The sequence below is a fragment of the Pelophylax lessonae genome, assembly GCF_965119305.1.
Source record: "Pelophylax lessonae genome assembly, chromosome: 2".
Classification (NCBI taxonomy): Eukaryota; Metazoa; Chordata; class Amphibia; order Anura; family Ranidae; genus Pelophylax; species Pelophylax lessonae.
The window spans coordinates 558,406,600-558,423,372 of record NC_138769.1 but is presented as its reverse complement, the minus strand read 5'-3'; the positions used below and the strand labels follow the sequence as shown (position 1 = coordinate 558,423,372).

Sequence of the window (16,773 nt, the reverse complement as noted above, 5' to 3'; positions counted from 1 at the left end):
TGAGGGAAAGAGGGAATTCTGACCGGAGGGTTTATCGAGAGATACGTGGCCAGGGGAAACCAAGGTCTCTTTGGCCAAAATGGTAGGATCGCCAGTATCTGTACATGCTCCCTGAGGAGCTTCTGAAGAAATTTCAATATCAATGGCCGAGGAGGGAAGATATACGCTGTCTTGAACGTCCAGGGGCATGAAAGAGCATCCGCTGCTTCTGCCTGGGGATGGGGTAGACGAGAGAAAAATCTCGCTAGCTTTGTGTTCTCCGCGGTGGCAAACATGTCCACCTGGGGGGGTTCTCAGAGTTTGCAGATCTGGCTGAAGATGTGGGCATTTAATGACCACTCGTTGATGTCCACAAATGTTCTTGACAGTCTGTCTGCCTCTGTATTTGCACTGCCTGGGAGGTAAACTGCCTTCAGGTCCACGAGATTTCTTTCTACCCAAAGTATTACCGGCTCCACTTCCCTGAGCAGAGATCTGCTTCGGGTTCTGCCCTGCCTTTGCAGGGAGGCAACTGCTGCTCTGTTGTCTAAACAGAGCACTACTCTCTGACCCTGTATCAGAGAAGCTAATGACGTTAGCGCCAGGAAGGGCGCTCTAATTTCTAGGATGTTTGAGACTATCCCTCTTGTGGGGTAGGTCCATCTTCCCTGTACACTGGTTCCCCGCAATGAGCTCCCCAACCTAGGCCACTGGCATCGGATGTAATTGTGATCCAGGGAAATGAGCCCAGTTGACGAGAATTGGATAGGTTCCTCCGATTCGTCCACCAGTGCAGGCTCCTGCGCATTAAGCTGGATAGGAGGATCTTCTGAGAAAGACACCGTCTCCTCCATTGCGACAGGAAACCCGTCTGAAAATACCTTAAGTGCCAATGGGCCCACGGCACCACAGTAATGCACAATGACATTGTGCCTATGAGGCTCAGACACTGGGATGCCGTTACCTGGTGAGCTGTCATGACCCTCTTCATCCTCTTCATAATGACCTCTGTCTTCTGGAAGGGCAACGACACAGTTCCCTGCTGTGTATTGAAAAGTATGCCCAGGTAGATCATTTGTTGGGAGGGAACGAGATGACTCTTGGCATGATTTACGAGCCAACCTAGCTCCGATAGGGACCGTAGTAGTATGCCCCTGTGGGAAATGAGCTGTGCTGGGTTGTTGGCTAAGAGAAGGATATCGTCCAGGTAGTGGTGTACTCGTAAGCCTCTCTGCCGTAATGGTGCCAGTGCCAAGATGAGGATATTCGTGAACACCCGAGGTGAGGTGCAGAGACCAAAAGGTAGATCCTGAAACTGCAGGTGGGTCTGACCTACCGCAAACCTCAGGAATCTTTGGAATATTGGATTGATTGGAACATGCAGGTAGGCATCCTGTAGGTCGATCAAAATCATCCAATCCCCCGGCTGTACCACCTGGATGATCATCTGTAATGACTCCATCTTGAAGCTCTCCAGACTTATATACTTGTTGAGCCTGTTCAGGTCTATCACAGGTCTCCAGTCTCCTGTTCATTTCCGCACCAGAAAAAGAGGGGAGTAAAAACCTGTGAAGCGCTCTGCAGCTGGCACTGGGATAGCTGCCCCTTGCACCTGGAGCAATTCTATGTACTGTAACAAGGTTTGAGCCTTCTGAGGCGATGTTGGAATTCTCGTTTCTTGAAATAAAGACCGAGGAGGAAGATGATAGAAATTCCAGGAGTGGCCTGAGCGAATTGTTGATAGGACCCAAGGATCCTGGCAATGCTGGATCCATTTTGGCAGAAAGAACCTCAATCTTGTTCCCACCTGAAGTTCCCGCGTCCCCCTGGCGTCAAAAGGGCTTAGCGGCTTCTTGCGGAGCAGTTATGGTTCTGTTTTTACGAGAAGTAAGGAATGTAGACTGCGTGCCCCTCCAGGGCCTTCTGAATTCCTGAAATCCCTGACGTTGGCTGGGCGAAATCTTGCCGTATGGGCTCTAGGATTTCTCACTTTCCGATCTTGTGGTAAAAGACCTGACTTTCCGCCCGTTACTCTTGAAATAGCTTGATCTAATCTCTCCCCAAACAGGGCTTTGCCATTGAAAGGGATCTTACACCAGGATTGCTTGGACGTCATGTCGGCTGCCCATGGTTTTAGCCAAAGGGCTCTTTTAGCCATGACCGAGTGTAGCATAGCCCTGGCTGAGCAGCGAATTGTATCGATGGCTGCTTCACCAACGAAATCAGCTGACAGTCTGAGCTCCTCTAGTGCCTTGATTATATCCTCTCTGGGAATGTTCTGTCGTAAGGCCGTCTCGACGTTGTCCGTCCAGGCTCTGATAGCGTTTGAGACAGAGGTAAGTGCAATCGCTGGTTTGCATGCTGCTCCTGCTGCGAGATAGCCTCTCTTAAGATCCAAATCGATACGTCTATCTAGAGGATCCTTGAAGGAGGCAGAGTCATCCAAAGGGAGGGTGACATTTTTGGCTAGACGGACTATAGCCGCATCCACCACCGGCATGGCATTTAATATCTGCGAATCGGATTCAGCCAGAGGATACAGTTTGTTGAGGCGGCCTAAAGAGAATTTTTTGTCTGTTCTCTGCCACCCATCCTGAATCACCTCCCTGATTTCTCCCATCAATGGAAAAACAATTTGTTTCCTTTTGAGAAAGGGGAAGTACCTTTTAGATGTTTGAGGAGGTTCCTCAGCATCTTCCCATTCGATCGCTGTTTTAACCGCCTGAATGAAGGAAGGAATCATTGTGTAACTGAACCCTGAGGGTTCTATTTCTTCTGCCGACTCCTCTGAGTGTTCCTCTGGGGAGGCCTCCCTGGTTTGGCGGCCTGGAGGTAGGGGAAGACTGGCTGTTGATGGGCCTGGTGCATCATAAGCTGCCTGCTGAGTCTGGGTGCCCGGAGTGGGTGTCTGAGCGGGAACCAAGGCTGCTAGTTCCGAGAAGGAGTCCCTCATTGTTTGCTTTAGAAGGTCAGCAACTTGTCGGCTTTCTGATTCTCGGTCAGCCGCGTATTCCCTAAGGCAACTCTTGCAGACTAGCTTGTCCGGAAGCGGGGTAGCCCCTCAGGCCCAGCACTTCTTCCTTGAGGAGCGGGAAGGAGGCGAAGGAGAACGGTATTGGTGCCGTGACCTTGACCTGTCATGGGATCTGTGCCGAGATGATCGGGACCTTCGATCCGGGCTGTAGTCCTCACGATGTCTGGAGGATTTCCCAGACCTCTTGGAGTGTGCAGGACTGGAGAAAGAGAAGAATGGGTATCTCCATCAGCCATGCTCTTTTTTTTTTTTTTTACTTACCAATAGATGGTCACATACCTATTGCAGGGAGGATCTTGATTGTGGGATGAATGGCTAATGGTAGGACGGCAGGAGGATCAGCTTAAAGGAAAGAAAAGTGCGAGAAGGAACAAGTAAATAAAATTTATATGAACATTTGCTGGCGGGCAAAAAGCAAAAAACTCTTTCCCCTATATTTTCTTTTTTACCAGCAGGGCTCATAGGCTTGGGAGAAGCAGGGCGCCACCTAAGCAGAAGAGGCAGTGAACTGCTCCCTGAGGCTGCTTAAATCTTACTGAGGATACTCATTAGGGGTGGGGTCCAGGAATCGCTTTTCCTGTTCTGTGAACTTTTTAAAAGGGAAAAGGGCAAAACCTGCCCTGTTTCCCTTATCCAAGATGGCCGCCGGAGCATCCCGAGGCCGCGCATGCGCACTGCGCACTCGGCCCGACCGACTGAGCGACGAGGAGGCGGCGCCTCAGATCAGGAAGCCGCCGGAGGGGATGCAGTAATGCCACGAGCGGCCAGGACGGCGTTTGAACACATTAAGGCGGCCCTACAAAAGGTAGATCAAATGAAAATTACAATTTTAACCCCTGAGAGACTTTGGGAATGAATTAGAAAGAAGGGAGGTGGAAGGGGAAACTGACAGAACTACCTGTAAAAAAGGAAAAGGATTAAGCTGACCCTCTGGCGATCCCACTCTTCCAGACATCTAAATTTAAAGGCAGGATGGTGTTCCTATGAGGAAACCCTGCGGATAATGCCCCAAAGATCCACAGAAGAGGGCTCCCAGTCTATTTAGTGCTTTGAGCGACCCGAGATCAGGGACTGCGCACGGGAGAGGCTCAACCCGGTGGAAGCTGCCAACGGCAGAGGTATGGACGTGCTGCTACTCTTCACCAGTCAAGAAGGTATGAGGAAAAAAAGGAGAATGATGGGATAGGGGCTAGGTCTTCTTTTATGCTATTCACTAGTCCTGAGGGAGGAGTCGAGGCAGAGCTCTATCACCTGTATGCTGCCATGGAGGCACCAGGAAAATGTTTTGCCTTTAGTTATACTTTGAGTTTACCAAAAATATTAGAAATTAGACATACCATTTGTAACATGCCTAAAGTTTTGTGATAATACAGTTTAATGTCTTGGCCTCCATGGTCTGCAGAAGTTTGAAGTGACCCATCATTTCATCAAACAGAATTCTGCTGAAATATAAGGAAGCCCACCTATCTGTCATGTTCACAATTGCACAGCTTGGATGCATAAGTGCAGGGGGATACATTTCTGCAAGAAACCTGTATGATGGGGTACTTCATCCCCATGATCTTAGGCAGTCATCCCCCTTGTGTTCCTTAGGGAAGTTTAGCAGCACGGGGAGGGATAACCATAGAAAGAGAGTAAACAGGGCCGGCCTTAGGTGTTCAGGCGCCCTGTGCGAGCTAATCCTGTGGCACCCCCCTACATCAGTGACCCCCCACACAGAGCCCCCCTCACATCAGAGACCCCCCACACAAAGCCCCCCTCACATCATAGACCCCCCCACACAAAGCCCCCCTAACATCAGAGACCCCCTACACACACACAAAGCCCCCCTCACATCAGAGACCCCCCCACACATCCCCCCTCACATCAGAGACCCCCCCCACACAAAGCCCCCCTTACATCAGAGACCCCCCCACACATCAGAGAACCCCCACACAAAGCCCCCCTCACATCAAAGACCCTACACACAGAGCCGCCTTACATCAGAGAACCCCCACACAAAGCCCCCCTCACATCAGAGACCCTACACACAGAGCCGCCTCACATCAGAGACCCCACACACAAAGCCCCCCTAACATCAGAGACCCCCTACACACACACCTAGCCCCCTTACATCAGAGACCCCCCACATCAAAGACCCCCCACATCAGAGAGCCCCTTACATCAGAGAGCCCCCTTATATCAGAGCTCCTCCCACACAGAGCCCCCCTTACATCAGACCCCCCACAAAAAGCCCCCTTACATCAGAGCCCCCCCACATCAGAGAGCCCCCCTTACATCACAGACCCCCCCACACAAAGCCCCCTTACATCAGAGCCCCCCACACAGAGCCCCCCAAATCAGAGAGCCCCCCTTACATCGCAGACCCCCACACAAAGCCCCCTTACATCAGAGCCCCCTCCACACAGAGCCCCCCTTACATCACAGACCCCCCCACAAAAAGCTCCCTTACATCAGAGCCCCCCTTACAAAGCCCACCTCACACAGAGCCCCCCACATCAGAGACCCCCCTAACATTTTTTTGAAGGAGACCTCACTTACCTTACCTCACCCTGTCTGCACTTTTCTTTAAACTTCCCACCCACACATCCCCGGGGAGTGTGGGCGGGGCGGGAGGAGAAGGGCGGGGCGAGGAGGAGCTGACGATCCCTGCAGGGAGGAGGGATCTGTCACCGTGCGTGGATCGGAGGCTGTGCTGTGTGTAATACACAGCTCGCCTCAGACTGTCTGCAGGCTGCAGCAGTAGGTGAGGTGACCGAGGCACAGCGGGAGGTAAGCGGCGGCCGTGGCCTGTGTTAACCCTGTCCAGGCCGTGGTCGCCGCTTACCTCCCGCTGTGCGGCCTGAATCGCCTGATCTTCTGCGAGCTGTGATGGCCACACGGCGCCCTTGTTGCCCATGGCGCCCTGTGCGGCTGCACAGCTCGCACACCCCAAAGGCCGGCCCTGAGAGTAAAGGAAGAAAGTATAGAGAGAACGTATGACTCAGGAGCGCAACAACTGTTCTCTATTATATATCTCCTGTAATTATTGATCCAGAGATCCCAAGTTTTGGAAATAATGTAAGTTTATCATCTAGAATCGAGGAAATGCATTCATTAATCGTGATCCATGACAGCTGGGCCTTAAAGAGCTCAAGTGGTATCGTAGATGTTCTCCAGGATTTGGCGACTAAGATCTTCGCGCCACAAATAGAAAGGTGATCAATCTCCTTAAATGTCTCAGGGCCACCTCCACGTGGCCACACAAAACTGCTTGCTGGGGGTATTTTCTGTGATTTATTCGGGTGAGAGAATACATAAAATTATAGAGATATATCCAAAAACGTCTCACCTTCAGGCACAGACACCATTCTCTGAGAGAGACCCCCGAGACACATGATACCATTGCAATAATAAATCTATATGCCAAATCTATATGCCTCTCTATGTGTTAAAAGATTGGCATTATACACGTTGGAATCCTCCAAGTTGTCAGCTTCCCTCCAGGAAACACTCTCTAACCTCTTGGATTTCTTTTTAGTTTTTTACTTTCATGTAAATGAATAAGTTGGTTCTTTACAATTGTGTGGTTTATTAATTATAGGTTTTGATGTTTTGGAGCTGTAATTATTTATGGCACAGCGCTGTAATCAATTCTAATCTGTTTTAGTATTGTGTTATATTCAAAAAACACCAAAATATTCTGCGCTAAAAATGTGAGATAGTAGAATATGATAATGAAAAGCTACAAAGCTGAAATAATAAAGTGATAAATGAATAGAAAGCTGCAATACACTGATCTATAGACAAAATCAATCACAAATGGTGTACAATGTGTAGCGCTAACATTAAAACATGATGTGCAAAGTGATGTGACATTAGATAAAAATATATAAAAGATGTGTGACTCTAAATTAAATCAATATTAATAAAATGCAGAAATCACCACAAATACAGTGATGACCATTCAAGGAAAAATAGTCAGTGGAGAAAAAAAAGAATTCCTCAAAAACATCAAATAGTGCAATACTTGGTGAATGAACCACAAGTCCCAGCAGAGATATGATGGATAGGAGGACTTTTCCCAACATAGATGGAAATCAGAAAGAGCACCTGTGAGTGGGATGTAAAAAATGGCTGCTTACCAGAAATAGGGGGCCCCCAAACTAATGGATAGACCATATGCGCAATAGACACAAGGTGATGTAATCCACAATAATCAATCCTTATATCAGGCACTAATAGGACAGGCCATATATACAGCAGGAGATGTAGATAGGGACAGATGGATGCACCGATTATAGCTCCTCATAGTACACATCACAAGTCCCGAGCCATAAATACAAAGGGAGATTGAAGGAACACATAGCGTAATATTGTTTAAAGTAAATAAAATCCTTTAATAAAAATTGCACTTACAAATGTCCGGATACAAAGGGCATGTCATACACAAACATGAATGAGTAAAACCGCGGCATCCCGCGTACACAGTGCGAAGACGGGGTCCAAGGGGGCGTGGTGACATCATTTTTCCTTGAATGGTTATTACTGTATTTGTGGTGATTCCTGGACTTTATTAATATTGATTTCATTTAGAGTCACACATCTTTTATATATTTTTTATCTCATGTCACATCACTTTGCACATCATGTTTTAATGTTAGCGCTACACATTGTACACCATATTGTGTTATATTGTTCGAAAAAACCCTTGCAGTCAAGCATGACACCTAAACATCTAAACGGTAAGAAATATTTTTAACAAACATTTTTTAAGGCATCCTGTGTGATTAGGAACACAAACAATATATAGTGGGGTTTTCTCAAATTTGACTGGAAATAAGCTTTAAATCATGGACTGTGGAAAATATTGCATTTTATTTGGAAATCAAGGTCCCAGAGTCTGGAGGAAGAGTGGAGAGGCACAGAATCCAAGTTGCATGAGGTCCAGTGTAAAGTTTCCACAGTCAGTGATGATTTGGGAAGCCAAGTCATCTGCTGGTGTTGGTCCACTGTGTTTTATCAAGTCCAAAGTCAGCGCAGCCCTCTACCAGGAAATTCTAGAGCACTTCATGCTTCCCTCTGCTGACCAGCTTCATGGAGATGCTGATTTCATTTTCCAGCAGGACCTGCCCACACTGCCGAAAGTACCAATACCTGGTTTAATGATCATGGTATCACTGTGTCACTGTGCTTGATGGGCCAGCAATCTTGCCTGACCTAAACCCCATAGAGAATCTGTGGGGTATTGTCAAGAGGAAGATTAGAGACACCAAACCCAACAATGCAGATGAGCTGAAAGCCACTATCAAAGAAACCTGGGTGTTTCCCTAACACCTCAGCAGTGCCACCGTTGATCGCCTCCATGCCACACCGCATTGATGCAGTAATTCACGAAAAAGGAGCCCCGACCAAGTATTGAGTGCATATTATACTGTACATGGACATACTTTTCAGTAAGCCAACATTTCTGTATTAAAAATCCTTTTTTTTATTGTTCTTATGTAATATTCTAATTTTCCGAGATACTGAATTTTGGGTTTTCACTAGCTGTACGCCATAATCATCAAAATTATATGAAAGAAATGCTAGAAATATATCACTCTGTGTGTAACACATCTATATAAAATATATGAGTTTAAATTTTTGAATTAAATCACTGAAATAAATTAACTTTTTGATGATATTCTAATTTTATGAGATGCATCTGTGTATTGAGCCCTGCCAAGTTCTACCTATAGTAAGGTTGGGATTTATTCTGATTCTGAAGCTAGATCTCAATAACGCTGATACAATGAACATCTAAAACTCCTCTATCACTGGCATTTTCTTTACCACTGAAGAGAAAAACCCTTTGAGGAAATCCTTAAAGCACAGTAAATAGTCCTCATACCTGGTGAAAATATACACTTTTATTATATTCATCTACCTTGTGTGACAAATGAACACATTTTCTTCTTTTTACGGTGATTGTATACAATGTTGTATTAAAACCTGACCAGTTTATACAGAATCAATGCTGGACTTGCAGAAAAACTGGATAAAGCTTTTCAGAGCAAAACTAAATAGTGATGAATGTTTTGTTTCTGCATTACCATATTATTCTGTTATTCCACATTAGGCTATCTTTGGGAGGAGGGAAGGACATGCCATTCCTAAGCAATAGAAATTTAATAAGGACATTGTCACTATATAAATAATGCGTCCTCCCTCCCTATCAGCCCCCAGGGAATGGCTGGTACTGGGCGGCTGTACACAGCTAGCTTGCGCTGTCTCCCCTATTTACACAGATTAGCATCGAGCACGCAGCCAGCTCCAGCCAATTTGTACTAATTCATTATTAATCAGAGAATTCTCCTTCGTTAAGGACGCTCAGGGTGGGTGACTCTGCTACGTTTAACCCTTGATCTACACATTTTCCTATGGGATTAAATGGATGGTACAAAAGCTGTATTTCTCTCCCTGTGGGTTATGCAAATTAGTTAATACATTATTAATGACACTGATCTAAACTCAGTTGTTGCTTAGGTATCGACAGGTGTCTGCACTGTTCAGGTACATTTGCCAATGCTACCTATATTGGAAATCAGTTGTATTAGTTGGTTCCATATAGCATTATGCCTTTAGATACAATGCACAGAACAATGAGTAAATGTAAGGAGAGTAAAGGCCCGCACACACGTGCAGATTGTCGGCTGAAAAGATTCGGCCGACGACCGATCGGCCGATTTTCGGCTTGTTAGTATGATGCTTCCGACAGCCGACAGCGCACTTTCGGCCAAACAGAATCTGTCGTGCAAGCATTAAAATTTTTGTATGCCGACACCAGAACGGCCGATTGTTCGCCAGTCAGTACAGAATTCGGCCGAAAGACAGCAGATTTGCAAGACTGGGCATGCTCAGAAAAGAAAAAACACAGGGAAAGTTAACCATCACATGACATCACTTCTGCAGTCGGCGGACAAAATTCGTGTGCAGTCTTTTGCACTTTTCAGCAGACACGACAGCCCGGGGACAAAAGACGGCCGATCGTTCGGCCGACGATCGGTACGTGTGTACGGGGCTTTAGAGTGTTCACCTTTTCAGATATAATGAAAAGGTGAAATAACACCCTACAGCTTCTCCACCCCCACATTACTCACTGTACTTACCTCTGTTGGTGATGAGCTGTCATTGCCCACACAACTGGTGTAGCAGTCTGAAAATGTGAAATCCCCACTCTTCTCCCCCTTCTTTTTGGAGGGCTTCCAGGATGGATCAGCCTGATTCTCTGTGCTGGTGCTGACCTATCAGAATCAAAGTTCATGAGTCTGGTATAGTCACAACTACTAGAGATGATTGTTAATTGGCTTATGCAGGTTGCTGAAAGGGTGAGTTCACCCTTTCAGAAAATACTTACGCTGTACTTACCTTCATGGGTGATGACCTGTCAGTGCCCACATAGCTGATATAGCAGTCTTGGGATTGGAAATCCCAACTCTTTTCACTCTTCTTTTGAAATTCTTGTTGGTCAGTGCTGATACACAGACAATCGCTCTGATCTGTCCTGGAATCCCTGTCACTTTTACAGCATTCGGAAGGTTCCATCCCCCTTCCGCTTCCACCCACCACCATTCCCAGACTCTCCCGTACCACAGTACCATTGTAAGCGGTTGGGTCAGCTCCCCATGGAGGAGATGGAGGAACATCCCTTCCTCAATTCTAGCATTATAGCTCATGTTTAATTCTAAACTAAAAGCCAGTAAAGGCTTTTAAAGCACCACCTATGAACAATTTTAGATGCCGTAGTTTGTTTACAGGCGTGCACAATTTTAAATCTTGACATAATTGGTATGACGCAACATCATATTTTATATTATACTAATAACTTGGGTATTATATTGTGTTTGTATGCACTAAAATTCATTTATGTGTATCTTTTCATGAAAATCTGCCTTTGATAAATGGTTGTGCAAAAACCATGCGACATAAAAAACAGTCACCATTTTATTCTTCAGGGCTTCTACTTTCAGAAAATATAACATTTTTGGGGGTCCTTTTGTAATTTTCCAGCAAAAATGTTTTTAACATGCACTGTATGTACAAAAAAATGAAAAAAATTGTCCAGATAGGCAAGTTGGTAAATTGGATAAAATTGAGTGCAATAACACTTAAAAAATATAGTTGTAGACATACACTATGCCTATCTAAGGTTGATGTGTTTTGCGGCTCTGTTGCTTCCTTAGGACTGGGTCAAAGTCACAGTGACGCCCCTAAGATAAAAAAAGGTGCCCAGAAACCATGCACCAAAGCACAATTAAAACAATTACCCTCCCCCCCCCCCATATAAACACTTTATAGAGAGTTACAGTATCTCACAAAAGTGAGTACACCCTTCACATTTTTGTAAATATTTTATTATATCTTTTCATGTGACAACACTGAAGAAATTACACTTTGGTATAATGTAAATTAGTGAGTGTACAGCTTGTATAACAGTGTAAATTTGCTGTCCCCTCAAGATAACTCAACACACAGCCATTAGTGTCTAAACCGCTGGCAACAAAAGTGAGTACACCCCTAAGTGAACATGTCCAAATTGGGTCCAATTAGCCATTTTCCCTCCCCGATGTCATGTGACTTGTTGGTGTTACAAGTTCTCAGGTGTGAATGGGGAGCAGGTGTGTTAAATTTAGTATTATCGCTATCACTCTCTCAAACTGGAAAGTGGAAGACCAACATGGCACCTCCTATAAGAAGATTGCCAAGACCCTAAAACTGAGCTGCAGCACGGTGGCCAAGACCATACAGCGGTTTAACAGGACAGGTTCCACTCAGAAAAGGCCTCGCCATGGTTGACCAAAGAAGTTGAGTGCACGTGCTCAGAGTCATATCCAGAGGTTGTCTTTGGGGAATAGATGTATGAGTGCTGCCAGCATTGCTGCAGAGGTTGAAGGGGTGGGGGGGGTCAGCCTGTCAGTGATCAGACCATATGCTGCACACTGCATTACATTGGTCTGCATGGCTGTCGTCCCAGAAAGAAACCTCTTCTAAAGATTATGCACAAGAAAGCCTGCAAACAGTTTGCTGAAGACAAGCAGACTAAGAGCATAAATTACTGGAACCATGTCCTGTGGTCTGATGAGACCAAGATAAACTTATTTATTTATTTATTTATTCAGATGGTGTCAAGCGTGTGTGGCAGCAACCAGGTGAGGAGTACAAAGACAAGTGTGTCCTGTCTACAATCAAGCATTGTGGCGGGAGTGTCATGGTCTGGGGCTGCAAAAGTGCTGCCAGCACTGGAGAGCTACAGTTCATTGAGGGAACCATGAATGCCAACATGTACTGTGACATACTGAAGCAGAGCATGATCCCCTCCCTTCAGAGACTGGGCCGCAGGGCAGTATTCCAACATGATAACGACCCCAAACACACCTCCAAGACGACCACTGCCTTGCTAAAGAAGCTGAGGGTAAAGTAGATAGACTAGCATAGCCAAGCATGTCTCCAGACCTAAACACTACTGACCATCTGTGGGGCATCCTCAAACGGAAGGTAGAGGAACTAAAGTTCTATAACATCTACCAGCTCCACTAGACTTTTTATGAACTTTTTGCACCATTTATTATTTGTCATTTTTGGTGAACAGATTGTGGCTACTTATTCACCAAAAAACTATTTTTGATGTAATTCACACCAATCCAGGCAGCAAGAGTTTGACTTATCTATTAACACTTTGCCATTTGAACATTCACTATTGTTTGATTTTGCTTATTGCACATTGTTTATTGCATCTGTTACCTAATCACTTTTAGGATAATATGCGGCTTTGTACTAGGGAAAATTACTGTATTTTCACCCTGGATACATTATTCAGGTACCTGCAATACTTCCATTTAAAAGCACCTTAAAAGACAAGCATGGGATGACATAAAAACCATACATGCTCAACTAGATAGGTCAATGCTACAACTGTCCCCCAACGGCTCTACACTGAGAACTGAGCGATCAAAGATCGCTGATAGCTCAGTACTTGGGTATGCTCTGCACTGGAGCACTGAGCTGTGGAGGGGTGGTTATGGCAGGCTCAGGCTCTCAGCAGCACACTGAGAGGCTGAGCCAGCTGTTGGTTAGGCATCTTGGCACTTCCCGACATTATTGTTGGGATTCCTGCAGAGCCTGGACCAGTTCTGCGATGTCAGCTGACAGCGGACTTTAGCCCGCTGTTGGCTGGATCTGGGTCACAAGAGGGCAAAACAAAGTGCACTCCTGTGACCCAAAGGAGAAGTAGGACCAAAAGAGCTTTGGCCATACTTCTCCTTTAAAGGGTTCATTAATGTTTACACAGCTGCAGCTTATCCTTTATATCTGCATGGAGTTCAAGTTTAAAGTATAAGGATCCATTCACACTAGCGCGACTTGTCAAGTCACGGTCGGTCGCCTGCCATTGATTAGCACAGGACCCTTTCTAATAGGAGCGACACAAGTCGCTCCGAATTAGAAAAAGGGTCCTGTACTACTTTGGACCTGGAGGCAACTTGCATTGACTTCAATTATATGAAGTCTGTGCACCGCGACTTCACAGGTCGCCCCAGCAAGTCGTGTCGCCCCTGTCTGAATGGGCTCTAACTGTATCCACTTTTTTTTTTTGTTTTCAATAGAGTATTAAAACCAATGTCAGTTTTTGTAAAATAAATAAGATGTGCTGTTTTTGATTGAGATGTTATCCTTTGAGAGTAAAATACTGACGGGAAATTCTGGATTATGCACAAAGATAGTGATTTTTCATCGAATAATTAGAAATTCTGTAAAAAAAAAAATTACTTTGCAAAAATTGAAAAAAAAAAACAATGTATCCCCCTTATGCTTATACATGTATGAACATGGCTGAATAGACGCTGACAGCCATCAGCACAACGTCACAGCAGCTTCTATCCGTTACCAGCCTAGAGAGACACTGCAGATGACCTGTTCCATATACGATGCTGGCACATCCTTTACCCTAGTGAATGTTCTATTTTCTTTTAACCCTCATTAACTGTACATGCTACACTTAGTAGGCACTCCTTATTGCTTTCTACTCTCTTTTAATACCTCTGCATGGAAGTATATAAATTCTAAATATTCAGGTAATAAATTTTATAGGAGGCTAACCATTAGTGAGTTTGGACAAAAACAGAAACTGTCCTCGATCAAGGAAAAGTAACAAGAAACAAGGAACAAGAGAAAAAATAACTTTATATCTGATAGTTGTCAAGAGGAGAAAAAAGTGTAACCAAAAGGGTCCTGATAAATTTTAAGCAACATACAACTGGATATTTTTGACTCAAAAACATTTTGATATATTTACCTATGATGCCCAATAATTTTCTACTACTTGTTCTAGTTTACATTGAATAAGTGAAAAGGGATGTAGTTCCCTGGTATAGTTCCATATATGTCAAAGCAGAAGATTTCTCTCTTTATTGTGTCACATTACTACCACTGAGCCTTCTTTAACTGTTCATTTTATGACTATATCTCTCTTGTTGAGATTTAGCCAGCATGTCTGAGATTACATCTTTACTCCTCTTGAATGTAGAGGGGAAAAAATCTGAACTTTAAGTCTAATCCAGGAATAGTCTATATACACCCTTAGGATGGAAACCCAACCCCGTAGCACAGCACATTCAGAACCAGAAATACTTACATGAGATATATTATATGATTTGTCATCCTTGTTTGTAGTCTGGTGCTGTTACAGTGCAGTTTATGATTCTGGTATAATGAGGGAGATTTACTAAAACTGGTGCACACAAAATTTGGTGGAGCTGTGCGTAAAGTTAGAAGCTGATTGGTTACCAAGCACAGTTGCTCTAGATTGTGTGTGCACCAGTTTTAGTAAACCACTCCCACTGTCTCTTGGCACTCAAATAAATTGTAGTAAAAGAGCCTTTTATTTGGGTATACCCATATATATAACAGATTAGGCAGGTGATCCCCCTTATCCCTTTCAAATGTATTTATTTTAAAGTATAATTAAAGGTAAAATGTTTTTTTTTCTTTTTATAGAGTAGAGATAGATTAGAACACTTGTCAGTTTTTATTGGTAACTATGCCCCTGTTATGGAGATTCACCTTCTCTATTTATCCTGTTTACCATTATCATTGAAAGAGAAAGTAAAAGAAAATCCCAAAATTTTGGGTTTTCCCCAGAAAAGAAATAGTGGGCAAATGTTCCAATAGGGAAACTAGTTCTGGTGACCTGGGTGTCCCCAACAAATTCCCTTAATTTGCAGGAATTTCCTCTCACTTCCTGTTTGGGTATTGGACAGGAAGTGAAGGGAAATCATTGCTTTGGGACAGAGATGGCAAAAAAAAAACTGACAGTGGTTATTACCCTCCCTTAGAGCTGCATGATTAATGAATAGAAAATCGTGATTCAGTCCCTCTCACGATCCTAATTCAGCATTTCTATGATTCACGTTTGATAATAATGCAATCAGATAGCAGCCATCTGAGCATCTAAGTTACTGTTAAAGGTGCCAATCCTCAAATTTTGCATAGAATTTATTGGAAGGTTGGGAAGGAAGGATTTTCCGGCACATAGATTCTTTAAAAAATCAATTTTATTCAAATAACATAACACAAAAAGCAATCATGAGAAACACACAAAACATATAAACAAACAAAACAGAAAATATTGATTAAAAGTTGACTGGAGCCAAAATGGGTTAACCAGTCAGAAATGAATAACATACAGCAGTTCTATTTGATGTAATCATACACATATTCATATTATTAGTCACATAATGCGACTACATGTACATATTTATATACTTAGAAACGTGATGACAGAAATTAGTAGTACGCTTGATCAGGTTGCTCTACATGTTTCGCCTCATAAAGAAGCTTCATCTGGAGCCTGCTTGTGATCAAAGAAAATGGTTCTGTATAATTGTTATGCAGGACAACTGTCACCGCAGACAAATGGTAATGAATAACGAAGGGACAATCATGGATAGGTACAGAGCTCGGTATATATAGAGAGAAGATTAACCCAGGGGTAGTGGAGCCTGGGAGCCACCAAACACATTGTACTATGGAAGCATCTCTCCATATATTACATGGAGGAAGGCCATGTGGATATGCCAACAGGTGTTAGTATGTCAAAATCCTTTCATTGGCTCTGTCCTAAAGTTCCATGATGTCTCCTCCGGATGGGGAACCGCCGCCATTATGGCGGCGGTTCCCCATCCGGAGGAGACATCATGGAACTTTAGGACAGAGCCAATGAAAGGATTTTGACATACTAACACCTGTTGGCATATCCACATGGCCTTCCTCCATGTAATATATGGAGAGATGCTTCCATAGTACAATGTGTTTGGTGGCTCCCAGGCTCCACTACCCCTGGGTTAATCTTCTCTCTATATATACCGAGCTCTGTACCTATCCATGATTGTCCCTTCGTTATTCATTACCATTTGTCTGCGGTGACAGTTGTCCTGCATAACAATTATACAGAACCATTTTCTTTGATCACAAGCAGGCTCCAGATGAAGCTTCTTTATGAGGCGAAACATGTAGAGCAACCTGATCAAGCGTACTACTAATTTCTGTCATCACGTTTCTAAGTATATAAATATGTACATGTAGTCGCATTATGTGACTAATAATATGAATATGTGTATGATTACATCAAATAGAACTGCTGTATGTTATTCATTTCTGACTGGTTAACCCATTTTGGCTCCAGTCAACTTTTAATCAATATTTTCTGTTTTGTTTGTTTATATGTTTTGTGTGTTTCTCATGAT

General features: G+C 44.1%; 1 protein-coding gene across 1 annotated transcript; it reads right to left on the bottom strand.

The window, feature by feature from the left end:
- Window positions 1-1,843: 1,843 nt before the first annotated feature.
- On the bottom strand, window positions 1,844-2,932 carry LOC309548182 (lamina-associated polypeptide 2, isoforms alpha/zeta-like; the record flags this gene model as incomplete). Its single annotated transcript, XM_082248138.1, has 1 exon — window positions 1,844-2,932. One exon carries the CDS (start codon window positions 2,930-2,932, stop codon window positions 1,844-1,846), a length of 1,089 nt encoding a protein of 362 aa, XP_082104264.1.
- Between the last annotated feature and the right edge of the window lie 13,841 nt (window positions 2,933-16,773).